Source organism: Temnothorax americanus, unplaced genomic scaffold (assembly GCF_048541705.1).
Source record: "Temnothorax americanus isolate GAGA-0224 unplaced genomic scaffold, ASM4854170v1 Scaffold20, whole genome shotgun sequence".
NCBI lineage: Eukaryota > Metazoa > Arthropoda > Insecta > Hymenoptera > Formicidae > Temnothorax > Temnothorax americanus.
Genome location: NW_027509339.1, coordinates 2,549,209 through 2,575,072, shown reverse-complemented (window position 1 = coordinate 2,575,072; position 25,864 = coordinate 2,549,209). Strand labels below are relative to the sequence as shown.

General features: G+C 35.6%; 5 protein-coding genes and 1 long non-coding RNA gene across 8 annotated transcripts in view; 2 read left to right on the top strand and 4 right to left on the bottom strand.

Moving 5' to 3' along the window:
* The window catches only part of LOC143897495 (midasin), a 108,549-nt gene extending 105,956 nt beyond the window's left edge, over nucleotides 1–2,593 (bottom strand). Inside the window, exons 1-4 of the mRNA XM_077406196.1 lie at nucleotides 2,282–2,593; nucleotides 1,881–2,122; nucleotides 1,349–1,585; nucleotides 150–1,216 (exon numbers count right to left, since the gene is read on the bottom strand). Coding sequence (XP_077262322.1) covers nucleotides 150–1,216; nucleotides 1,349–1,585; nucleotides 1,881–2,122; nucleotides 2,282–2,356 — 1,621 coding nt within the window. The 5' untranslated portion in view covers nucleotides 2,357–2,593. The remainder of the gene's footprint in view (nucleotides 1–149; nucleotides 1,217–1,348; nucleotides 1,586–1,880; nucleotides 2,123–2,281) is intronic.
* Nucleotides 2,594–3,165: 572 nt separating this feature from the next.
* LOC143897406 (proteasome assembly chaperone 4) lies at nucleotides 3,166–4,506 on the bottom strand. Of its 3 annotated transcripts, none has more exons than XM_077406056.1 (2): nucleotides 4,349–4,506; nucleotides 3,166–3,978 (listed from the first exon to the last, which is right to left on the bottom strand). In XM_077406056.1, the coding sequence occupies exon 2, from the start codon at nucleotides 3,955–3,957 to the stop codon at nucleotides 3,559–3,561; it is 399 nt and encodes a 132-aa protein (XP_077262182.1). In that variant the 5' UTR covers nucleotides 3,958–3,978; nucleotides 4,349–4,506; the 3' UTR covers nucleotides 3,166–3,558. The 3 variants fall into 3 exon arrangements, with proteins under 3 accessions (XP_077262182.1, XP_077262183.1, XP_077262184.1); XM_077406057.1 differs by having other exon boundaries at nucleotides 4,337–4,479; XM_077406058.1 differs by lacking the exon at nucleotides 4,349–4,506 and adding an exon at nucleotides 4,211–4,233.
* Nucleotides 4,507–4,663: 157 nt separating this feature from the next.
* On the top strand, nucleotides 4,664–6,815 carry LOC143897405 (MKI67 FHA domain-interacting nucleolar phosphoprotein-like). Its single transcript, XM_077406055.1, has 4 exons — nucleotides 4,664–4,878; nucleotides 5,145–5,369; nucleotides 5,456–5,564; nucleotides 5,636–6,815. Exons 1-4 carry the CDS (start codon nucleotides 4,741–4,743, stop codon nucleotides 5,878–5,880), a joined length of 717 nt encoding a protein of 238 aa, XP_077262181.1. The 5' UTR covers nucleotides 4,664–4,740; the 3' UTR covers nucleotides 5,881–6,815.
* Btn (buttonless) lies at nucleotides 6,100–10,400 on the bottom strand. Its single transcript, XM_077406059.1, has 4 exons — nucleotides 9,262–10,400; nucleotides 8,474–8,778; nucleotides 6,262–6,419; nucleotides 6,100–6,189 (listed from the first exon to the last, which is right to left on the bottom strand). Exons 1-4 carry the CDS (start codon nucleotides 9,546–9,548, stop codon nucleotides 6,100–6,102), a joined length of 840 nt encoding a protein of 279 aa, XP_077262185.1. The 5' UTR covers nucleotides 9,549–10,400.
* Nucleotides 10,401–10,727: 327 nt separating this feature from the next.
* On the bottom strand, nucleotides 10,728–14,593 carry LOC143897418 (uncharacterized). The gene is made up of 3 exons (XR_013256915.1): nucleotides 14,519–14,593; nucleotides 11,677–11,887; nucleotides 10,728–11,434 (listed from the first exon to the last, which is right to left on the bottom strand). It is a non-coding gene; the product is annotated as an uncharacterized LOC143897418 (long non-coding RNA).
* Nucleotides 13,540–22,872, top strand: LOC143897417 (thyrotropin-releasing hormone-degrading ectoenzyme-like). The gene is made up of 15 exons (XM_077406087.1): nucleotides 13,540–13,965; nucleotides 14,505–14,718; nucleotides 15,323–15,664; nucleotides 15,807–15,962; nucleotides 16,099–16,407; nucleotides 16,631–16,814; nucleotides 17,321–17,749; nucleotides 18,411–18,615; nucleotides 19,323–19,576; nucleotides 20,860–21,050; nucleotides 21,255–21,419; nucleotides 21,551–21,718; nucleotides 21,893–21,965; nucleotides 22,117–22,221; nucleotides 22,567–22,872. Exons 1-15 carry the CDS (start codon nucleotides 13,731–13,733, stop codon nucleotides 22,633–22,635), a joined length of 3,099 nt encoding a protein of 1,032 aa, XP_077262213.1. The 5' UTR covers nucleotides 13,540–13,730; the 3' UTR covers nucleotides 22,636–22,872.
* The last annotated feature ends 2,992 nt before the right edge of the window (nucleotides 22,873–25,864 follow it).

Here is a 25,864-nt window from a genome sequence, read left to right as displayed (position 1 = left end):
AATATTTAATTGAGAACACACTTTTAAATATTATTTAAAAAAAAGTGGAAGACAAAAATGTATAAATATTTATGAAATGTATAAATTGATAAGTAAGAAAGATCTAATAAACATATATTTAAACAGAAAAATTAGGAAGAAACTATTACCTTGATTAGGCACCGAACAGCAAAAGACGTCTACAGCATCCTGAAATATTTTGAATAGAGAATCTGACGATGAAACTCTGTAATCAATGACAGCTCTGGAACACCATTTTATTAAATCTCGCGTCGACGTTTGTCGTCCAATCTTCAGTGATAGTATAGCATCACTTGCGTTACTTTCACCGTCGTGATCTCCTGCGGAGAACAACAAAAATACATCTACTATTTTAGTAGCAATAGTGCTCAATACTGGAAACAGTGTTTGGACCACAGTCACTAATTCGTCCTTGGACAGAGGTTCCACGTTTAGGCACAGCCAATGCTTTTGCAACAAACTTGATGCTCCTGTGACATGTTTTTGAATGCCCGTTGTGGACATCATCAATCGCTGAGTAACGAATAACTGGAAACCGCTGTTGGTATAAATGGTATCGCGATAGCCGGGTACGCTGAGTGTTCCAGTTTCCACCAGATTGCTCAAAACGCTGGCTACATCAAGGGCAGCGCTATCCACGTCCTCTAAGAGTAGCCATTTGCCAGCGACAACCGCCTGTGTGAGGACACCCGGTTGCCAAACAAATTCGCCAGGCACGTCGGTACACCTGTACATTCCCAGCAGCATCTTCGAGTCGGTCTGATCGCCCAATTGCACTTTAACGAAGTTCGACGTATCGTGTCCAGTGACTCTGGCTAAATACTCCACCAGAGCCGTCTTACCGCAACCAACTGGTCCTTGCAGGCAGATACATTTCCTGGAGCCAACGGCTATGGCCAGACTTTGCAGATTTTTCTTCGTGGAAGAAACCGCGACTAAATTGTGGGCGCTTTGATTCCTGCCGAGAGTGGGCAATAAAATGCCACCAACAGATACGATAGATGGAATATTTTTAACTGTGTCCACCGTTGACTCAAAGCTGGCACAAACAATACTAGTATCTATGCCTTTGTCTTCATGGTCAATTAAAAATTTTAATTTAAATTTTTCAAAATTTGGAATGATCTTTTGTGCCCACAACAGTTTTGTTGATTCAGACATGTTCAAAACTATAGCTATACATTTTAAGGCGATCCTGAAATGAAATTAGCAAATTTTTACTTTCAAACAATTATAGATAAATTAATTAATTAATATCATTCTGGGATATATATATTATATATATTTTTAAAAAAGATTTTTATTAAGTTTTTTGCAACGTACTTACCATTTCACCCTGTCATCTAAATTTTTTAAATACTCGTAAAATCTAGACCAATGCCATTTTTGCTTAAAATGGCTAGTAGCAGACTGCAAGATATTGTGACATGCGATAACAATGTCATAGTCAGATACTTCTAAAATACATGAAAATTTTCTTCTGTTTTGTTTCTTTGGAGGTGGAACTGTATCAAGAGAGTTGTCGAATGGAGCTAGGTTATTATCGAAGTAACGTAAGACAAACCTGAAATAAGAAAATATATAAATTTCTTCGTAATCAACAGAGAACATTAATGTTCAACATTTAACTTTTAAATTTGAGAACAAATAACTAATATTTAGTTACAAAAATGTAATTTTAATTTAATACTTTATACTATTTAATGTTTAGCGTAAATCTATCCCACTTTGCATATCACTCAAAGAAATTCATAAATTGAAATTTTTTGCTCATTAATCTTGCATACATTAAACATCATAGGATTTTATAAAGTAAACTTATTACTGCAAAAAGTAAAAAGTTTATAACAAATACGTACACTAGTAAATCTTGATTAATATTAACCAGCTTTCCTAATATGACACAGTTTAATCTATGAACCTTGTCCTTGTCCTTGTCCATTAATGCTGACAATTGTACGTCATTTGCAGGTATCGCTACAGAAACAAGCGCTGGTAACAATTCTGGAAAACAGTCAGCAACATCTTTTGTGCACTCTGGTTGCATCAAAAATTCACTTAATATTTCCAAAATTTTGTCAGGTTCAAGTTTATTACATTCCTGTAAAGAAATAAATAGAAAATTAAATTTATATTTATTTTAGACGTACACAAGTTCGGGTTAAAACTAAAAACTAAAATTAATAAACAATAATTAGGAAGAAATCTGCAGGAATTTACAATAAATATAAAGCAATATTTAAAAAATAACGATACCCACTTCTACAAAAGATGAAAATTTCTGCTTATATCTCTGATTTCGTTCACAGAAAACTGATAAATTTTTAGTTAACATCTTGATTATTCCGGAAAGTTAAATTAATTATTTGAAAAAAAAACAGAGAACATTGTTGGCGCCGAATGCCCCGGAGAAAGTTTGTTTTGGAGACGAGTGCTTTCAATTCTAAAGTTATAAAAGTACAATCACAACTCGACTTCGTAACGCTGAAAAAAGAGATTAAAACAGGTTACGACCACGACGTGAGAAACACGTGGTCCTGCGTGGTCCCTCTGTGAGCTTCTCCAGTTTCCCGAAGGCGGCAGGGCAGCGGCAGAGCAGAAGGTTTTGTTCATTGAACTTCTCTCTCTTACTCTCTTCTGTACTATCTCTTTCTTTTTTATTGTGTAGCCATATATCTATTTCATTTTAAGTGCAGATAGTACATACACAATAGTGTAGTTGCGAGGAATAAATCTATAGAGAGAGAAGCCTGAACGCCCTGAACGTCTACTGGCGCTGACTGGTGCCTCTTTTTACATACACCTTGAACCTTGAACTAGCCACGGATATATATATTTCCGACTTCTCTGTTCTCTCTACCGAGATATTCGCGCATCGATTGTTGAATGTTCGAAAAAAACCAATTTTCTGTCTAAAAGCGCAAAAATCAATTGCCATTTGACCAGGTCGAATTTTTTTTCGTTTCGTTTCTTTTTAAAACATATCGCTGCAATATTTTTTTAACTTATTGCGATTACGCATATAAAATATATAGGTAAACATACACATTTGATAGTATATGTAAATTCGCAAAGGTAATTATTATTGGTCATTTTTGAGATTTTGATTTTTCCAATTATGAAAATAATTTTTTAGGGCTTACATCAACTTTAATTTTTAATTTTTATTTATTTTTATTTACTAATTTAGGCTATTTGATTTATGCAAAACATTTTCATTTTTACAAAATATATTTCTATTTCTCTCACACATTTACATTTCCGCACACGCATTCTTTATGAAACTATACATATAAAAATTTATATTTGCTTCTCTATTAATGAACTAATAAATTACTATGTAATCTATTTCCATTTTTATAATAGTTGACAAATAATCATGTTATTCTTTATAAAGATTATTCTTCATTAACGGTGTTAAATAATTTCAAATATTAAAAGTTTATTAATAAGAAAAGTTACATAATGTATGAAAGATATTAATTATGTACAAAAGTATCTTTAAGTATCTCGAGAATTGTTTGTCAATAATCAAGATCAAAAACTTAGTAGATCTGCATGCGTCTTGAACTCCTCTTGGATTCTTCTTTCGATTCCTGGCAATACTATGTTATCTGCAGTTATGTTAAAACTAACATATATTGGTTTTCCAAGCTTCACGCTCAATCTCTTAGCCATGTTCATGGATGTCGCATCGGCTACAGAACCCATGATCTTAGTCGCAATAGGCTGTCTCTCAAAATTTGACGCAAGAGCAAAAGACAGATCTCCCATGATGCGATTAGCGGAATCTCCAATCCACAGATACAAGCAATCTTCCATCTTTATTATCTGGCAATTAATATTAACATCGCTGACTATGGCAGCAAAGTCATGAAATTTGAAGCTGCACGGTAGTAACTCCACGTCGGATCTTTTCTCCGTCACATTTGCCATCCTTTATTTTGGTTCCCTTACCTATGGATTACATAATTTTAAAGTTAAATTATATATCAAAAATAACAAAAAAAAAAAAAGAAAAGATAAGTGAAATTCATCAGAACAATGTTACATGTTGATATATTAATATACTGAAATTATACGAATACTTTGAAACAATAAGATATTCTAATTTTTTGTAAGTTTTAAATTTATATATTTAAATATCTTCTTCAGTAATCAGTTTCTTTAAAAAGATAAAGTATTGTACTTTATTTTGGTAAATAAGACTTGAATTCATAGCACAAAGGGAATATTCTGCTAGTGATGTAAATCTTGACATAAACCAGACTGTTAAAAAAACCTAAGAGTTAGGCAATCAGTAAAGATAAATAACCTGATTGATAACCTTGATTTTCAAGTAGTTGAAGTACACGAAGCTTGGCTGACTTCCAAGTTCAACAGCTAACAGTGCAATTTTTGTATTCCAGCATAAATATTATTTACGCCATCGTGATCGTGACACACAACTGTGCCCAAAAATTGTGTTCAGAAAACGTAATAATTCAGTAACCATTGCCTGTGATTGGCTTAATTGAATTGTAAACCTACCAATCAGAGATCCAGTTTTCCAGAAGCCTATCACCACCTACCACTAAATTCTGTTGTTTTCTGAACGCATCCCCGAATCTGTATATGCACTGTCTCTTTTTATAACCTGCTTAACCTATGCAAACCTATGTTGCGTGCACGTGGCGGCGTTGAAACGTTTGGTGTTTTGATCGATTGATTGATCGAAACATGAAGACAAAAAAAGAAGATGCGGCATCCAAGGAGTCGGTCCTGAGAAGAGTTGTTAAGAGCAAACAGAAGATATTGAAACCGAAAGCAGGCGCCAGCCTCGAGAAGGCTGTGAAAAATGTCAAGCAAGTTTTCAAGGTATCGACATAACCTCCAATAGAAAACGTATCCGTTGCTTTAATTTTATTTCTGTGCTATTTTGTATTTATCTAATTATTTTATCATATATTTGTGCTAATTTATATTGATCTGCCATTATTGCTGTTATTTAACTTATTAATTGTTATAACGATTGTTGCCCTTTTACGAATTGTGACACAATTGTTCGAATAAAATTCTTAACTAGATTTAAATTGCTAGGTTAGCAAGTGTTGATATTTAACAATAAATATTTTTTTTTCTAGGAAAAGAGAGCGGAAGCTAAAGCCGCCAAGAAGAAGGAGGCGAGTTTAGCAAAACCCAAACCTGGACCTAAATCTAAATCTAAACAGTTCAAAGCGCGAAAATTGGGACCCAGAGGAATGGTCTATGTAGGGCACATACCTCATGGATTTTATGAGGAACAAATGAACGACTATTTCAAACAGTTTGGGAATGTAACGCGAGTACGAATAGCAAGATCTAAAAGAGTATGTATATGTCTTGTTGTAAATGAATTGTTAACTGTTTTATGACTGTATGTAATGAGCTTATTAAAAAATATATATATTTCCAGACCGGCAGTAGTCGTGGTTATGGCTATGTTGAATTCCTTCATCCAGATGTTGCTAGAATTGCAGCAGACACCATGAACAATTATCTCATGTGCGGCCGATTATTAAAAGGTATTTGCATTATTTATAATTACATTAATATTCTTAGTTAATTGCCTTTCTTTACGAATACCTTTTTTTAGCTACATATATTCCACCTGAGAAGCAGCACTTTGGATTTTTCGCAGGCGTAAATTGGTCGAAAGATAAATATCCCAGACTGGTGAAAAGAAAAGAGGTAACACTGAGTCGAAATCGGACTCAAAGTGCTGAGGATCATGAGAGATACGTTAAGAGATCGCTCAGTAAACTTTCTACATTAGAAAGTAAACTAAAAGACAAGGGAATTAGCATGAAATTTCAACCCGTCGATGCACCGGAAACGTAACAAATATTTAAAGATATCTAGCTTTATTTTATTTTTAAGTACTTTATATAATTGATTACTTGCATTAAATAAACAATAGGAATTCATCTATATACGACACCATATTCTACAAATATCTGGAACATTGGATAAAATTCTAAACTGAATGAGATTTGCATTTACATAAATTATGTACAATTAAATCTGAATTAATTAATTAACGCACTCGAAGAATATATGTCACGATGCAGTGGTTGCTGCCTGTACGGTAGCCGCGTTCCCTTTCGTTCGCTTCCATTTCATGCGCCTATTCTGAAACCACACTTTCACCTGTAAGAAATATGATTTTACCGATAAAAAGATACAAAAATTCTACATTCCATTTAATTGCTTATAATCTACCTGACGTTCCGTCAAATCCAATGCTACGGCAATTTCGTAGCGGCGCAAACGTGTCAAATAATTGCTATGAGCAAATTCGCATTCGAGATGTCGGATCTGTTGCTTCGTAAACGCGGTTCTCTCCTTCCGCGGCTTGTCGCTTGTCCTCTTTGTTGTTTCTGCGATCAACAGAACAAATAATAAATCATAGCAACGCACTTTACTCAGATTAGCAAAATCTTCAAATCTTAAATATATTCTATCGAAGAGAGAGAGAAATATGTTTACATCTTCAATTTTAATTATCTACACTTTCTATATCTCTAGTCTTATTTTCGTCTAATTTCGCAAAAAATATATCTGATTAAAAATTTATATAAATGCAGATAGATAATTTTAAATGCAATTTAAATGCAAGAAAGTAGTTTTATATATATTATTCAGGACAGTAATATGGAATTTATAATGGCGTAATTCTTATGTTTCAAGCCATCGATATATTCGCTTGAATTTTAGTAAAGAAAGCATAGTAAAGTGTAATTAGAAAAAAAAAACGAGCTCGTGTACTATCTGAAGAGAGTGTTTTCTGATATGCGCCCTTAATTCCTCCCACCTTTCCCGTTTGCGTTAAGACCGTTAAGAGCATATCTCTTAATGATCCAGTTTCCTCCGCGGATGGTGACATAACGCGTTCATCATCCGGCTCGATCTTCTTGCCACGTGGTTTTCCGCGGCAAGATTTCGCGGCTCGTCGGCGACTTTTTGTCGTCGGCCTCAGATGAAAATAACCGCGCATGTACGATGCACCGAAGCTTGTCGCTTGCGAAACCCGCTTTTGCTGGAAGCGCGCTTCTCTATACCGCGATGCGACACGTGGCCGTGTCGAGAGAGCGAAAGGCTCTCTCTCTCTCTCTCTCTCTCTCTCTCTCTCTCGCGCGCGCGCGCGCTCTGGCTCTCGAGGCCCTTAACTTTGCTTCCGTGCCGCTATCTCGGCTGTAATTGCCGAGCTGACGTCAATCGCGGGATCTCTAGCCCGCGGCCCGCATCGATGGCCACTATCGAGAGCAACACGAGAGTAACATCAAACGAAGTAGCTAAAGCCACACATTTTGACGCTACCAATTTACAAATTCGGAATGGCTTAATGTATATTGACGTTCATATACGATAAAAAAAAAATATGATACAGTATTCCATAAATTGAAGCGTCTCAATTTAACTTTTTTTTTATATTTGAAAGTTATCTGGTTAGAAAAATCTCTAACTAAAGAAGTAAAAAAATATTGTGTCATTAAGTTGCACTGCTTGTCGATATATAGAAGTAAAAATGTTTAAAATAAAGCACGTGGATTTTATTGGAATATTATAATTGCAGCCATTCTTCACCGATTTGAATTCCCGTCATCATTCATAATGCTTCCCTTAATTAACGTTTAATATTCAACAATGTTAATACAATGTTAATCAAGATGTTAGAACTTTCTAATGGGAAAAAAGATGTAAAGATACCGATTTTAATTTTAATTAATTTTAGTTTTATTGATGATTTCGTTATTTGTTCTATTCAGTTTATGTCAGAAACAGTTCTCGACGTAAAAGTTTTATTTGCTGTTCAACAAATAGCAGTGTAGACAGAATACGTTATCAGAATATCAATGTAATAACTAGAGATACATGACGTTTATGCAAGATGTATACCAGCTCGATGCAGTTAGACTTCCGATAAACATTTAGATTGTACTGGGCCTGTTATGGCCGCATTGGCGACACTAAAGACATAAAACTTCCAACTGTATTGTCAATGATTTACGTCAGAAATCTGTCGAAGCTACGACTCGGAATGTGTTTCCAGCTAATTTATTACGCACAGCTGTGCACAACTATTAGAATTTGTTGAATTTGTATAACGGTTTGATTTATTGCTTCAGAATAATTTAAGTAGAATTAAAACTATTTTCCAACAAGTTCTAATCAATTTCTATCTGAATGATAGATAGCTTTTTCACAGAACTTTTCTAATATAATTTTAATTTAGTATAGCTTTAATATATATATAGGTTTTCAGAGCCAATTTCACCAACCACGGTTAGCTTAATCGACGGTTAAAGTTTAGTAGGGTGGATTTATTTCTGTTGGTCAATCCTGCTAACTTTAACCGTCGGTTAAGCTAACCGTGGTTGGTGAAATTGGGGCTTTCTCTTATGGGGTCATTAATTAAGAAATAACGCATTACCTTTTTCTCGTTGATGCGGACGTGTATTTTCTCCGAAGAACGAATTCGCATGATTCTCATTATGTTGCGAATCCTGCCAAGATTGATACTTGCTCTCATGCTCGCAGTCCATATTCTGCAAATGAGGCATCTCCCAAGTGCGAAACGTCGTTCCCGTGTTTGTCGTCGTCGTCACACGGCGATCTTGATTATTCTCGTATAGTAAATTTTCAGGTTTACTCAAAGATCTCTCATCTTCCTTTTCATTCAATTGCTCGATTATCGGATGAAAATCTGCTACATCTTGCTGGGAATATTGCTCCCATCTTATGAAAATTAAATGTTATATAGTTATACATAATTATATAAGATGTAATACATCGTAATAATAATTGCACGACACAATTATGTTAAAAAAATGACTAACTTTATCTATTTTGGAGAAATAACAAATTATAATAGAAACTTTAAAAGCGGCTGTTAATTGTATAATAATTAGTTATTAAAGAATAACGTGGCTTTAGAAATTATGAGTCACAATATTCATATTTTTATCGTTATTAAAGCAAGATATTCTTGAATAGATATTCTTTAGAGTGCAAAATATACATAAATGTAATTTATGTATATATACGTACATATACGTAAATGTACATTTTCATAAATGTAAAAATATGTTTTTAAGAGGAGTTGTCTTTAAAGCATTTTTTTATGTTGACTAAATAAAATACTCAGATAGTAAATAAGTAAGATGCCAGAAGAAATATTAATTATACGCCGCGCGTCCCATCGGATTTAACATTTCTTACCTGCACGTGCGATAATTCTGATTGCTGTCGGTGTTTTGGAGAAAATTCACGATGTAAGGCGGCGGGATTAAACGAGCGGTATCGTCGGTCGCAATGTCGAATCCGCTACAAGGATTCGACGGGTTGCTCCAGGACCACCTGTGGTACCACGAGGTCTCGCAACCTGTTGCCGATCTCGCGTTCTGCCCTTCCATATGTAGAGACGACGGTGTTGGCGGTGTCGGCGGTAATTCGAAATTGTCGGATATCCGATGGCTGTTCGCTATCGTATCTTTCGACCACGACATAGCAACGAATAAAGATTTTGACAGTTTCAGCGTGTCACAATTTGCGAATTCTTTATACGAGTCTTTTTGGAAAGGATCAATAAAGAAAAATTATCAAGCGCAAAACAATCGGCAATGAGTCTGCAATAATTTCTCAATGATTATTCATTTTTATGTTTCTTTGATCTTTTATCTTTTTCATCTATACTTATATGAAAAAGAAAACAGTGGAAGAATATTAGGAAGGATAAGTTCCTAACGACACTTATATCCGTTCAGAAAGAAAATTTTCTTATCGGACGTTACAAAAGAAACGAATTAAATATTAGATAATGATCTTTCTTATATTCTTTGCTCGTATTTTTTCGCTACGGTTCTTATATTTACTTTCTTGATAAGATTGCGTAACATTCCGAATTTGCGTTAAAATATTATTTCAGGTGGTAACGTTAAATTTCCATCACAATGGATAGATATGTAATATCTATCAATTGTCACTATATAACTCGTTGACAAGCGAGCACAGGTTCACCGTAGAATCACTCCGCGCGCAGATGGATGCGAATTGCGTTAGTGCCTACTCGGAAATGTCAAACGGAGCACATGTGACGGCGCCGTCATAGGGCAGCGAGAATGTCGTGGAGAACGCCGAGAACGTTCGGAGGAGAGTCGTAGGAGTAGGGCCACGGAAGCTCCGGAATCTTCTTCTACGTTTCCCTCAGCTTTTTGGCCAGGCCAATCCCTCCAGCGTGAATCGTTCCTCGCAGCCTCCAAAGTGGCTGGTCGGCGTTCGCGAAAGAATTCGAAATGGTGACACACGAAACGGCAGCTGAGTTTTTTGCTCCGAGTTATATATTTGTCGGGAATTGAGAGAATTTTATACGACGTATGTGAAGAGCGGTGTTCTTGCGAATTGTTTTATCTGAGTACCGCTAACAATAAGTTTTCAGTAATGTGTTTCCACGAGTGTCGAACGAGACAAGTAATAGCCAATTAGGAATATATTCCAGATAATTAGAATACCTATATTAATTCTAAAATTTATTTGTTAAATGTCTAAAAACTTACTTTGTAAAGTTAAAATACATTTTAAACATATATGTTTTTGTACCTTTTGTCTTAAAATTGCCAAACAATTTTCTCTAAGTCGAGATAATCAGATAAGATAAAGAAAAACTGAGTTAAAATTAAAGGTTTATATTTTAATCAATCATTTTATGTTTAAATTACATTAATATGTATTTGTTTTTATATATAGCATTTATAGTAGCACCACCGTCCAAACGTGATCCGGATTTCTCCCCCATTTTTGAAATATGATACTAACTTCCGACTATGAGACAAGTGTGTAATGCTATATTAGAAAGGAAGAAATCATTCGTTTCGGTTGTCACAAATTTTAAATTTTTTAAGAATTTAGTAGAAAAGAAATTTATCGTGTAAAATATGCTCATAATATGCTAAACAAAGAAAGTCGATTATTCGACTTTCGTAAGTATAGGCATTTTTATCAAATTCTTTTAATATTTTGAAATTAAATATTATTATGGTATATTTAACGCTGAACGACTGACTCTTCTCATTATTGTTAACACTGTGCTTTTAAAAATAATATAACAAATAGATAAATTATTCATATAATTTAATTATTATAATTGATTATAATTAATTTAATTATTATAATCACCATTACTGTTAATAATGCATGGTAAGAATACGGGCTCGAGTATTTAAATGCAATCTTCCTATCAACAGAAATCGACGAAAATAAGAAAGATGCAGAGAAAAGGAATCAAACTGTTTCCTTTGCCGAGCCGATTCATTCACGATTTCGTCGTTGGTGTTTCATTGAGGATGGCCATTACTCCATCAACGAGGAGCGTAAGTCAATCTCGGTAGGGGCCCACCTAAGAAAACACAGGGGTAAAGAGAGGAGAGAAAGAGAGAAAGAGAGAGAAAGAGAAAGAGCGAAAGGTGACGGCCGCGCGAGAGTGAGAAAATGGGTGGATGGGACACCACCACCGGCCGGACCCCGACGCGGTATTTTGAAGGGTCGATTCCTTCCCGAGGGTCACGCGTCTCCATTAGTCATCGACATTGTTTGGCTTTCTCTCTCGAGCGCTCGCCACCCCCTCCGAATGTAGCTCACATTTGCACGATGCCGAAAGAGACGCAACGAGAGGCCCACCACCTCGTCGAAGCACTCGGCTCTCGGCACAGGAAGCGAGATTCCTTGAAACACGAGACACTCCTAGCCGCGAAGTGGTGCCGAGCAGTCTGCGAGGACGGGAACGCCCGCTCGGAAACGCGTTTCCCGAATTTCACGTGTCGCAGCACTAGCTTCTCCAACATCTTCCATACTAGATAAAAAATAAAACACTAATTTAATTCGCAAAATTATAAAGAACGATTTAAATACCGTCATTATTGTTAATCACACGACATATTAATTTTTCCATCTCGGAAAAAAAGATGAATAAGATATCTCTCTATCGTCTAGAGAAAAAGAAAGATAAATATTTATATAGAATAATATAACTCAGATATCTCTATCTAAAATTTTATCAAAAGATATATATTACTACCTAAACCTATTACTGACCAAAATCACATACATCTAAAATCAATCTCAAATAAGACATTTTAAAGATATCTTAAAACAATATACATATATCGAAGACACACACACACACATAATACAGTTATATTTTTCTAATAATTTCATGAGATGTCTTTGAAATCTTAGACGTCTCTTAACCGATTTCGAGACGTTATATAGTGCTCTCTGGGAGAATTGTATCTTAATATCTTCTTTTTAATAATATAAAAATAAAGTTTTAAAATATGCAATACGTTTTTTCAAAATAAAGCTAAACTTCGAGTCAATTAAAATGCTTAGTTTTCTAAATCGACATTCCTTGAGAAATAAGAGCTTTTTGCTCTATAAGAAAACAATTATTACGGTTACGTTGAAGATCAAAATATTGTTCAGATAGCTTAGTCACTGAATTTCTTTGAGTGACGGTAAATTTCAATTTTAATTAATAACTGAATTATTAAAGATAGAAGCTTCCTTTTCCCACGATTTCAAGAAAAATGATCAGAGTAGACAATATCTCATAAACTAATAAAGTTCTTTTCTTATATGAAACTGAGTCCCAAGTTTCGTGGGACGTAACGTGAAAAAAGTAAAATCCCACAATGAACACTTGTTGCGGGCTCAGTCGAGTCTTCCTTTCGAGTATAAATCCATGAGTGTAGGTGTCTGGCTTTCTCATCAGCAACCGAGCAACGATTCTCATGCAACTAATTCAAAAGTTAGATGCTAATGCCGACATATCTACGGGCCATAGTCGCAGCACATTAAGCATACATTAGACACTCACGTGTAGCTCGCGATTATCCAATCGGTCTACTAAACGAATTAACTGCCTGTTGACGCAACAATCACAAATAATTCCAAGTTGTTAAATAATAATTGATAACAGAAACGCCATATTTTATAACTTGTGAAAAATTGCAGCACTTAAACGGTAATTTAAAGAATTTAAAGAAGCTTATATTGTGTCTTGTAAAAATATCTGTCAGCCTATGAAGAAACTTTATATACAGAAAAAAAATAATGTTGCTTCAATTAAACGTCGGCGTCTCGGGTTGCCGCAAGCTTAAATAGTTAATTCAATTGGATATTATTGAACCAAATATTTATTTTATTATTAAAATAATTTATGTTTTTTATTCATTAATATTGATGTTGCATAGATTTTATCTCAACTTACACTAATGCTGTTAATACAACATCATTTTTTTCCCGTGTATAACTATAACTTTATACTATATCTAAACTTTATACTATAAATAGCAAGCGATTTGAAATATAGTCGATTAATTGATATAGTGTTACATTTCGTAGACGTCTAATTAAACGTTCATCACCTTCAAGTTAGCAGTATTCCGCAAACGTTATACATGTATTGGGACCAGCGAGAATTGTTTTCTGGTACCAGCCAATTTCGTCTATCATGCCTGCGCGATGATTAATGGACGAAATGACCCTGAACTTCCCCTTCGGCTATTTACCGGAAGCCTATAAATTATAAACGCGAGATGACGGCGCTGCTCGTGTATTCTCGACGACGCGTTGCATAACGGAGACGCGCACTCGTCACGACGACGGACGGCCCGCAAAAAAGTTTCGGGCAAATGGCGATCGACAGTAAACGTCGGTGTAAAGTACAGAGGAGGGAAATGTACAAGTGTCTGCGGGTGTATTTTTGGCGGGCGTATCTGGTCGAACCACAAGCCCTTGACGCCGTTTTCTGCTTTTCGGACGCAGTAGCCGCTAGTTACCCGTCGTGGCGATGTTCGTTCGATCGCCAGATCCTGCGGGAGCGTAGCTCTCCGTCGCCGGCAAGCATGGAGGATAACCCGACGCAAGGTAAAAGCATGGGGTTGCGTCGAAAGAAGAGCTTGTTAAAAAATGTAATTTGTAAACGTGCGATACAAGAAACACATATATATTCATCATATTTCAATCAATCGTATGTAACACACGACAACTTGTACACAGTGTTTTATAAAAATCACCAGAATAATTATTTCTTTCGCCAAGATGAACCCTGGTGAAAAAATTTCTTATACTTTCTTAGAAATTTTCTAAGAATTTCTCATACTTTACATTTGTAAAAAATTCTGAAAAAATATGTCAAATTTCTCAGATCAAGAAATACTTGGATGAGGATTTTTGAAATATTTTAGTATCTGTATGTATGAAAATTTCTGATAAATTGCGCGGATTTTCTCATATTTATTCAGATTTCTACAAAGATGAGATAGATTAATTAAAGACAAGCTATGGTATGACTACGTATCACTAATTCTAATCAAAGTGATTGAAAACTATAATCTTTGCTATTATCTTGCTTATCTTGTTGAACAAATAAATAAAATTTTAAACTCATGGAAAAAATGCTTCAGAAATTCCGGCTTACGTTAGGCGTGGATGGCACGTGAGAACGCGAGTCGCGGTGGTGATACTCATCTGCGTCGGCTCGATGATCATTTACTGGTTCGTCAGTTCGAGCATGGAAAATCGGCGGGATGGTAGATACAGGGGGTCGACCGGTGGGAAGTCTCGCAAAATGGCCCATTTGGAGAGACTGTCCGATCAGATTTTACCGTTAGAATATACGTAAGCACACACCAACGCGATATATTTCCGATCATTGATCACGGAAACATTAAAAACAACGAAGAGAAAATGTTCTGTCCGCTGCGATCTTTGACTATTCCCTAAAATTTTAAAGATTTTTCGAATATTAAAAAATTAAAACTGACGTAACAAAAGAGGAAAGCTATTTAAATGCTGCGGTATAATATTTAAATAAATGCGTCTTCTCTTATTTTATATTTAAAGTTGAGATAATATGTTATATTGACAAAATTGTCACTGTGTTAGTTTTTGACTGACGTCGTCTTCTCTGTCCGCGCCGCATCTATCATTAGTGACAGACATCGCAGACTTAAACTAAAATATTTGCAGCACTTAATCTCACTTGTTTTACTTGTCAGACTATGGCTAGGATTAATATTAGAAACTATAAGACACGGTAATAGCCAGAAAATGAGATATTTACATTTAGAATAACAAATAAAATAATAAATGCAACAATAAAAACGAAATGAAAACGATAAAAATATGGACTTTTAAGACATACAAATAAAATAATAATAATGTTAATTCTTATCATCTTAGTTTTTAATATCATGTTACAATTTTTCTCTCTTCACTGTAGTTTGAAAATACTGCCCATATTAGAAGAGAAAAATTTCACGATGATCGGCGATGCGCAGATCCAATTTTATTCCAAAGTATCGACTAAGCACGTACGACTTCACGCCCGCAAGCTCCTCATACAAGACATTAGCGTGAAGGAATACAGTTCACCGAATGCAACGATGTTAATGAACACGTACCTCGTAACGGATGAGGGCTTTATCGACGTCTTTCTTTTACATGTATTGATAGCGAGAGAGATTTACATTTTACACATAAAATATATGATCCCGCTTGATCAAAAATCTGCAAACGGACTTTTTAGGAGCTCGTACATCGACAGTGATACAAACGAAACCAGGTATTACGATTTCGTGCATAAGTGCGTTGCTATATCAATATATAATATATTAGCTTCAATAATTCTTTTTACGACGTTATGTTTAACGCAATAACTTACGTTATACCTGATGCATATTGCGAAAGCGGACATTTCTTCCCAGATGGATAGCGGTGTCGAACTTCTCTCCGGACTACGCTCGCACAGCTTACCCGTGCTTCGACGAGCCGTGGATCAAGACGCCGTTTCGCATCTCGATCGGCAGAAAGTCACACATGCGATCGCACTCGAACTCCATGCGCAAATCCACTGAGGAAATGTAAAAAAGAGCGATTCAATTGTGCTGTATAAGTAACATACGTATACACATCGCTAATCGCATCCCCCGACAGTAATTACAGCCGTTTAGTTAAAGAATATAATCCCGAGTTTAATCCAGTCTCCCTTTTCCTCAGACGCGGCATGCCGGGATACGTCTGGGACCATTATGAGAAAACCTTCCGGATGCCCACTTACTTGGTCGCCTTTATGGTCACCGATTTTTCGAGTTACGACGTCGCCGTCCGCGATCGACCGTCGCACACGATCTTTTTCCGGAAAGAGATCGCGAATGACACGAGATACGTCGGCGATCTGATACCGAAGGTTCTCCGTGTGATACAGAATCTTACCGGATCTTATTACGAATTAGATAAACTGGATGTGATCGTGGTTCCTGAATTAGAGTATGCCGCGATGGAAAATTGGGGCCTTATAACGTTTCGGTAAACGAAATTATTTTTCCGCAATAGTTCAACCTTTTTGCGAAAGGTATTAGATATACTCTAAGAATCGTCGTCTTTAAGCGTGATTCGCGCATTCGGGTTTTCCTCAATAAGAATTTGTGATTGCAATTACTTCAGAATGTTATGTTTTTCTCGCACAGCAAATTAATATTATCAGAATTTTGTGCGCAATTTAGATTAAAAGTTATATTGATGTTTTCAGAGAAGAAGTTATTCTTATAAAGAAAGATGACAGTATTGTTGAGACCAAAAAGTCATTGGCTATTATTGCAGCGCACGAAATCGCCCATCAATGGTTCGGTAATTTGGTAACGCCAAAATGGTGGGATGAAGTATGGTTGAAAGAAGGATTTGCTTCATTTTTCGGAATCCTAGCACTAAATACGGTAAAGTGGATATAAATCAAATTCATCAAAAAAAAGAACATTTGTCTGAAACTTATTATTTAATTATTTCACGTAACAATTTTGCTTTTCAGAAGCAAAGAAATTTGTTTCTTTAGAAATTGTTTGAATATTCTTTTAAATAAAAAAAAATTTTTTTGTACAAAAAGTTTTATTATTATATATAAATAATATTAATAATACTTTAATATTATTGTTATTATTATTATTATTATTATTATTATTATTATTATAAATATATATAAATATTAATTTTTACACCATTAAAAAACTATACAAATTTTGCGAAGCTATGTTAAACCAGAATTAAACAGAAAATTGATAGTTGATATTTCTGTTTTTAACAATTTTTTAATAATTGATTGATAATTTTTCAATATCTTTATGCGTGTTTTAATAATTTTATGAGAACGAATTTTATCGTTGCAGTCATGGTATTGTGGCATTTGGCCGACTGTGCCGCGATTAATTCTTGCTTGATCTTTCAGGTCGAGCCTGCATCCTGGGACCTGCGGGCCTATTTCCTGCTCGTGTGTCACGACGTGTTTAACAGCGACGCCGACGAAGCGGCACACCCATTGCATATTGATCTGAGGAAACTGAGCGATCTCACCGACATCTTCGATACGACGTCGTACGTCAAGGGTAATTGCATGGCGCACATGATCTATCATTTTCTGGGCGAGCGGATCTTCCTCGCGTCTGTGCGCCACTACATGCGCATGTACCACTATCGCAACGCCGATCAGGAGGATCTCTGGAGCGTTTTTCAGGTGGAGATCGATGGAGCGAAGGGGCTACCGGTTTCCCCAGGACTCCGCATGAAGGACGTTATGCGTACTTGGACGTATCAGGCCGGCTTCCCGGTCCTGCGCGTCCAACAGAATCGAGAAACCGGTGCGATCGAGCTTACGCAGGTGCGTCCGATGTTTATCGCAGATCGATCTCCAGGCGCATTTCTTCATCTTGTTCCGTCGACGACAAATTATTTATCGATGGAATGCATTTACGACGATATTAATCATCGTTATTCTCTTGGCGCAACAAGAAGAAAGGAGGTTCCGTGGTTTAAGTTCACGAATAAATTATACAGAATGCCTCAATTTCTTTCGGATCCTTCGATTAATTTGGGATCAACTTCTTTTTTAGTAAAAATTTGATAGGTTCCATATTTAACCGTGCATGGCTTTTCAATTTCTCAAATTAATGAGGCTTTACATTTTAAAAATTGCTAACACATTGATAATTTTTATATCAACTTGTCTGGATAAATAATCGACAATATTTCTTCCAACTCCAATGTCTTCAACATACTTTTGCATGTTTATGCGTGTTGTAAAATTACAATTTTATTATATAAAAATTGATGAGAGAGGGTATACAAACTACAAAGCATTACAGATATCTTTTATGAATAAAACTGCAATTTTTTATAATATTTATTATAATATTACAATAAAGCTATGATAATGAAAAGTAGTAAATGAAATAAAGAAGTAAAACATAATTATATGTATATAAAATGTCTAGAGTGGACGTCGATAAAAATTGCTCGATTATGCGATGTTTGTGTTTCAGGACCGATTTTATCATTATGGCCTAAATAGAACGAGCGAAGAGTTATGGCACATCCCGTTGACGTGGACAACCGAAAATGAAGAGCAATTTAGTAATACCTTGCCGAAGGCATGGATGGTCAAGAAACGCATGAAAATTAACGATATTGCTTTGAGCCAGGCGACTTCCAACAACCAGTGGATTCTGTTCAATATCAATCAAACGGGTAATATCACTGTCGTAACATATGCCGATCAATTAAGAAGATAATACATAAAGTATTTTTATACCGACAATAACTAGTGTCGATCAATTTGGGCTGCACTCCGATATTTACTGTCAGCAACTGTCAGTAAACTGAATACTGAAAATGTATAGTATACGTGACATAAAATATAGATTTTCAGTACTGACAGTGAATATCGGAATACAGCCTTTGAAACAAACTCGAGTCACTTCATAAATTCATAAAGAATTTGTTTTATATATAGGGTGTTAAAAAATCGTCTTATCGCTATCGCAAATCGCGGACATTAGAAGCTAGAACAATCAAATATCATCAAGAACAATCCCGTTTATCGTAACATCGAGCGAGAAAGATTAATAATTTACTATAATACTACAATATTCTTTTCGGAAACTGTCGCCTCTGAACTTATCCATACACTGAGAGAAATGGACAGTTTGTTTAAAAATTAACATGGATTATAACCCGATATTTTTAGTACGAATTATGAAAAGCCGATCAAGATTAGAATAATGCCCAATCAATGATAACCGGATAGCATTGATAATATAATCGATCGGCTATTCATAATTCCGATTAAAAATATCGAATCCATTTGTTAATTTTTGAACGAACTGTCCATTTCTCTGAATGTATAAGACTTCTAGTAATTAATTAACAGTTTATCTCTATCGTATTATTTACAGCATTGTACCGTGTCAACTATGACGCAGAGAACTGGAAACTGTTAACAAAGTCCTTTCGAGTTCTACCGGAAATAACCAAAGCGCAGTTACTAACCGACTCGTTCGCGATAGCTAAAGCCGGGCTGCTCGATAAAAGAATTATGTGGAATATTCTTGAGAAGGTGGAAGCAGAAAGTGGAGAAATACTGTGGACACCCGCGTTGCGTTTATTGACTTCCATCCAGCGTCGTCTTTGGGACTCGGACTTGTTCAAGGTAATATTTGAAACTGCACCGAGGCGATATTTGAAGCTACGCATTTATGCATGATATTCAAATAATAAATTGTAATTAAAGCGTAATTTTTTTTTTTTTTTTTCAATTATAAGCATCGACCATTTCTTCGATAAAGAGACGATCGTACACATATGTGAAGCATCAGTGAACCCTTTTTAAAATCTTTAAATATCTGCGGTATTTTCGCAACATTCTAGAGTTGCGCGACTCCCGGTCAAGTTTATTCGTCCTTCCAAGTAGATTAGCGCGAGATTGCAAAGGCGAGCACATTTCCCTTTATTATTAATTTATATTATACGGCCGCGGCGCGATAAGATATGCGAGATATAATCGACGCTGCTTCGCGCAATCTAAATCGTCCGCTATGCAATTCCGGCTTATGTCGTTATTACGCGCAGTTAAGGCTTAAGTATGGCATTATAAAGCATATGATTATCCCTGGGACAGATATACAAGTGATCATCGGCCCATCGGGCCGTCGTTACGATTCGACATTCTCAATTAGGTCGGAGGACTCAATCATTATTTGCACCGAAATACGAGGCACGTAACATTTAATTAAGCACTCGCGCCGACCAATATTGCCGTAGCAGTTCCCTTTTCACAGAAGCCATTATTGCAAAAATATACGAGAGGAGAGAAGGCTTCCACCGCGAGCACGAGAGGCGGGACCCGCGGTTTCTTCAGGCGCTCTCCACGTCCGTAAACCTAACGTGCCAAATTAAATAAATACGTTGCGGCGTATCTCTGCGTTTTAATCCACCCGGTTTATTGCTCGTAAATTCTGGATAAATGGAATTACTTACTCTTACTTCTTGTGCGAATCAACCGCAGATCTCTATAATGTTGCGATAAATATCGCTGCCGGTTACTTTACCTTCTTCCTCGCAATTTCACAAGAATACTTTGATGTTTTTAAAGACGAAAACGGAATCCCCTGAAACGGGAGAGTGATATTCGCTCTCGATACGGTAGCAGCAGACACACAGTTTTTCTTTCTCAAGAAAACGAGATACGGCGAAAAAAAAGGACAACTTTATCTGAAATAATAATATCAGATTGTTACATTTTTTTGAGAATACTTTTTGAATTGTCACAGCCATTTTTACTTTTTTAATATTCTAATTAATTATACTTAACACGTATTGAAAAAAAAAAACGTCTGTATAGATAATTTTATATTTAAATCTTAAGCTTGATGTTTCTCCATTTTTTTTTTTTTCACTTAAACGAAAAGCGGAAATTTAATCGACTTCTTCCAGTTCGTCATGTGCAAGTTTATAGATAAGGTGTACAGCAAGACGGCACCGACGGTGGTATATAAGGCTCCCACGCTGTGGACAGAATTCGAGATCAACGTAATGAAATCGGCATGTTCGGTAGACTATCAAGCATGTTTAACGGCGGTCCTTAACTTTGCTCGAGAAATGCTACGAAATGAGTCATCAGATTCGTACGTACCTATAGCGAAGTAACTGCAAATACTATTTGTACATTTAACAAAAAATATAATTGCTTATTTTTAAGATTTGTCTATCACGTATGTGTTAACGTTAATTGAATATCATGAAATTGCTTTTGTATTAAATTAAAATGACAATACGAGCGATAACCTTTAGAAGATTATATATAGAAGAAAAATTATCTGTTAAACTAGTTTGCCACAAGAATTTCGTAGCTGGACGTACTGCACATTCGTGAAAGTCGCCACGGAGGAACAATGGCTGGCACTCCTGAAAAGATACAACGAATCAGCAGCGCACGATAAGAAAACCCTCGCGTTCGCATTGGGATGTCATGTTAACGCGAGTCTGTTGCAAAGGTGAGACACACGAAAGTCTTAACAATTGCAGTACGAAAGGCACTAAGCATTTTTGTTTTTATTATTTCGAATTATAATATATTGTTTAAATGTATATTACAATTTCTTTTTCTTGCATATTATAATTTCAGATATTTATCTGTAATACATTCACAGAGGAATGTATCGTCTGAATATGTAGAAATAGCTCTAAGGTCCATCGCGTTGAATCCATACGGATATCACGTTGCAATAGAATTTATAACTCAACATTGGAATAAGTTTAACATGTACACAAATCAGGAAGGAAGTAATAATTAGTAAGTTAAATAAAATTTACAACTGGTAATAAAAAAAAATAACTATTCTGTTTCAAATTACTCTAGAGATAATTATAGAAAATTTAATAATTATTGATTATTTTCGCTATACATTTTATACGATCGTCCGACTACTATTATCTCGCTACGACATCTTTGTTGTTTTACTTCCAGCGCAAATGTTTCCTTGATCGAAATATTGGATGCCTTCTCGAAACGCATTCGTAAAGAAGAGGATGTGGAATGGGTAAGAAAATTGCGCGAGCAGTGAAACTTAACGGGGATCGAAAAGTAAACCATGATATTTTTCTCTGAAAACCAATGTACTTATGTAAACCTCGGGTGTTAAAAGTGTCAAATCGTTATGTAAGAGTCACATTCTTCTTTTTTCTCCTCAGCTGTTGCGATTGAGAGGCAAGGGCGAGAAGTGGGACATCGCGATTGGAAAAGTTATTAATAGAGTCGAGACCAATGTCGCGTGGTATAAAAAGCAGAAAAATGAGGTATAACTGTCGAGTCTGAATACTCAAAAAGTGAAACGGATTCTGTAAAGTCAAACACTATATGAAATTACTCGGTTCTCGCATTAAAATCAACACGTTTCCGCATTTGCATGTGGTTTCATTAATTAATTGATAATTATAACTTAATGGCATCTAATGTATTCTAATATGTAATTGCTTTAATTTATCTATTATAACTTACAGTTTATTTAAATGACAAAAAGACAAAAAATGGATACGATAAAATATATCTATTTGTTTCACAATTTATAATGACGTTAATTTAAAAAAATAATCTATTTGCCAACTGTTAAGATCTAATTCTTTGATGTATTTTTTCTGCAGACGTTACAGATACTAGAAGAAATTTCTACGAGACATGCCGAGACAAGAAATTGCGGAAAACGAAGTTAACAGACATATTCTGCGAAAATCTTATTCAAATCAATACAATCCTGCGATTACATGAACAAAATTATTACAAATAATTATAATATAATTAGTTTATATAAACTCTGATGCCATGACGTTGCAATCAAAAACTAAATTCTTACTGAATTAGTTTTTATTTATTAATAAAAATAATTTATCCAAAGAATATGCATTTTTTTATAGAATCAAATAAAGAAAACTTCTAAGGAATTGTATGCTGCTAGTATTTTTTTCCAGCACAAATTAGCAAATAAAACAATATATAAAAAACAAAGTATCGTATGTAATACGCAATACGCATTATATATAATAATGTACCGGAATTTCTGGAATTAAGCAGTTCAGTTGAGAAAATAATATTTTTTATTTTTAACTTTTCCTATTTGGGATTATCTTCCGAATATATTGAGCTAATTGTAAAATCAAAGACAATCTCTCGATATCAAAAGTGATCAGTTATTCGAAGCTATATCGCGTCACCGTCGATGGTAAGGCGCGGACGCTGCGATGACATCGGGGGGATATTGTCAGCATCCCCCGAAGGGGTACGAGGGAGTTGCGAGAAGTTCTTGCTGCGAAAAGTGACGGCGGTACCCCGGTCCTAACCGGACAGTAACGAGCCGGACTTTCGTGTGGTCGGAATTTGTTGCTGCGTAAGGGATTGATTCACGAGCAGTTATAATACCGCCAAACCGAAGAGCCCTAATAGATTCAGGTCAATGCCACTACCGTTCTTCGAAGTCGTTTATTATGTGGGAAGAGCGGGCCCCGTTCTCATGCCACACAGGTCGCCCCGGTAAGCAGTGTGTGCAGCGGACTCTCCGCATCGAGAGGATTCGCTGCAACACCGGGGACCCGAAGTCAAGATAGAAGGACCCTTTAAGAGGACCTTTTCCTTCGCACGATACTTTCTTTTATTCCGCATGAGTCTCGATGCAGTTTATTGAACCAAAATAATGTGCGCTCTATTTATTTTTTTTCATATAAAAAATATAGGATATACATATTTTTATAATATATATTTATAATACATTATATATATATATATATATATATAATTTGAATTTACCAAACTTGATCAAATTACTATAATTAAGTCAAGTACTGACTTGACTTTTCTAGCTGTAAATGCTATAAATCTTTTTATTTTTTGTTATTATAATAAATGTAATTTTTATATACAATAAAGTTATTTGTGATTTGAAAATGAAAATGCTAATAGTTACATATACTCTCTTTGCCAATCAAAATTACAATAGTTTGCTAAAGGAAGTTGATTGGTAACTTTCTCACGCCTGAATAGTTACCCTTTGGAAAAAGAATCTCACGCCAAGTTGTTTTGACCGGCATAGTTACACGAGTGGTGTTCAAGTCCATTTTTGCAGAATGTTTCTAGCATAGGTCACGTAAGATGTTAAACGACGGTTGGGTTTATGGATTAATGTGAATATACGCTGCATTCGTGATGTGTATACAAACAATACGAAACATCGACATCATTTTTGCGTATATATATATAAACGTATATATTTAATACGAATTAAAATTCCTAATCAAAAGACATCTGTGATAGTAAAAAAAGTTATATGATAAAGATTTTTTTTATTCGACCTAATTGACCATCTTTTTGTTAATTATAATTGTCAAGACCTTTTGACTATTGGTTTTGGAATTAACAATAAAGATTTTTTTAAATATACGTTTAAAAAAATAATTCAATTTTTTCTAATACGAGGATTAATTGAAAAGTTTCCGGCCTTGTCAAGAAAACATTTTTTTAAGCAAAATAAAATTTATTTTTTAACATAGTCTCCTTTCAGCTCAATACATTTACCATAACGTTTTTCTAGACCTTTCATGCCTTCGATGAAATAAGATTTGTCTAAATCCGAAAAACAGCCATTTATAGCGCCGATTACCGCAGAATCCGATGAAACTCTCTTTCCAGATAGCCATTTGTTCAAAGTTGGGAACAGGAAGAAGTCACACGGGGCACAATCCGGAGAGTACAGTGGATGGAAAATCAATTCATACGGTAATTCTGCAATTTTGCCATCACGATTGCTGACGTGTGAACCGGCGCGTTGTCCTGGTGGGACATAATTTTATTTCTTGGCCAAATGCGGACGTTTTATCTTGATTTCGGTGCTTAAACGTTATGATAAACCATGCCACGTAATACTCGTTTATTGTTTTTCCTTTTGCAAGTAGTCGATAAAAATTATCCCGTGGAAATCCCCAAAAACTGTGGTCATCGGCTTTCCAGCCGACAAAACTGTTTTCAGCTTCTTCGGAGTCGATTCACCCTTCGAAATCCATTGTTTTGACTGTTGTTTTATCTCAAGTGAACCCAAGTCTCATCAATAGTAACCAAACGCCGCAAAAAATCGTTTTTATTACGCTTAAAACGTTCAAGACACATTTCCGAAATATCTATATATATAATCAAACACGTTTTTGATCCACGGTCAACAAACGCGACACCCATCGCGCGTGCTCAATTTTCTAATACCTAAATGTTCATGTAGGATGGCGTGTACACGTTTAGATGAAATGCCAGCAGCCTCTGCTATCTGTCTTTTTAGAGTCAATCTACATACAAGTTTTGCTTTTTCTTGCTCAGACCGGAAACTTTTCAATTGAATGTTTTTAAATTTTCGTATATAGTACATGCTACAAAAAATTACTTTTTGTATATGATATTAAAAAATAAATAATATAAATAAAAATTCTTATATATATTTTTTTTAATAATAAATGTTTAAAATGTTGGACCATATATAGGATTTCCACTGGCCATAGGAATCTTTTCCACGGTTAACATGCAAAGTCAAAAGAAACGAGAACGGTCAGGAGATTAAAGACAGAACCCTCTTCCCTCGAAAAAGGGGGTCAAAGAGCGCTACCGTGTCCCCAAATACAACAGGGACGCGCAAAAGAAAGAAAGAAAGGAATAGGAAGGAAGTCTCTCGTCGCTTTGGTTCGGCGAAACGCGCTCCCTGCGCGTGTGCTCCTTGCTCGAGCGCGAGCCAGGACCCTTCCTGAAGTTAATGATTCGGTCATTGCGATGGGTGGCGATGGCGGTGGAGAGTGGTGGAAACGAAGTGGTGTGGGCCCGGCGCGGCGTGTAGAGTAGGAGAAGAGTGCGCCAGGAGGGCGAGAGCAGAAGAGAAGGAGGATTGGACTGCACAGGAAAGTAAGCCCGATCCCA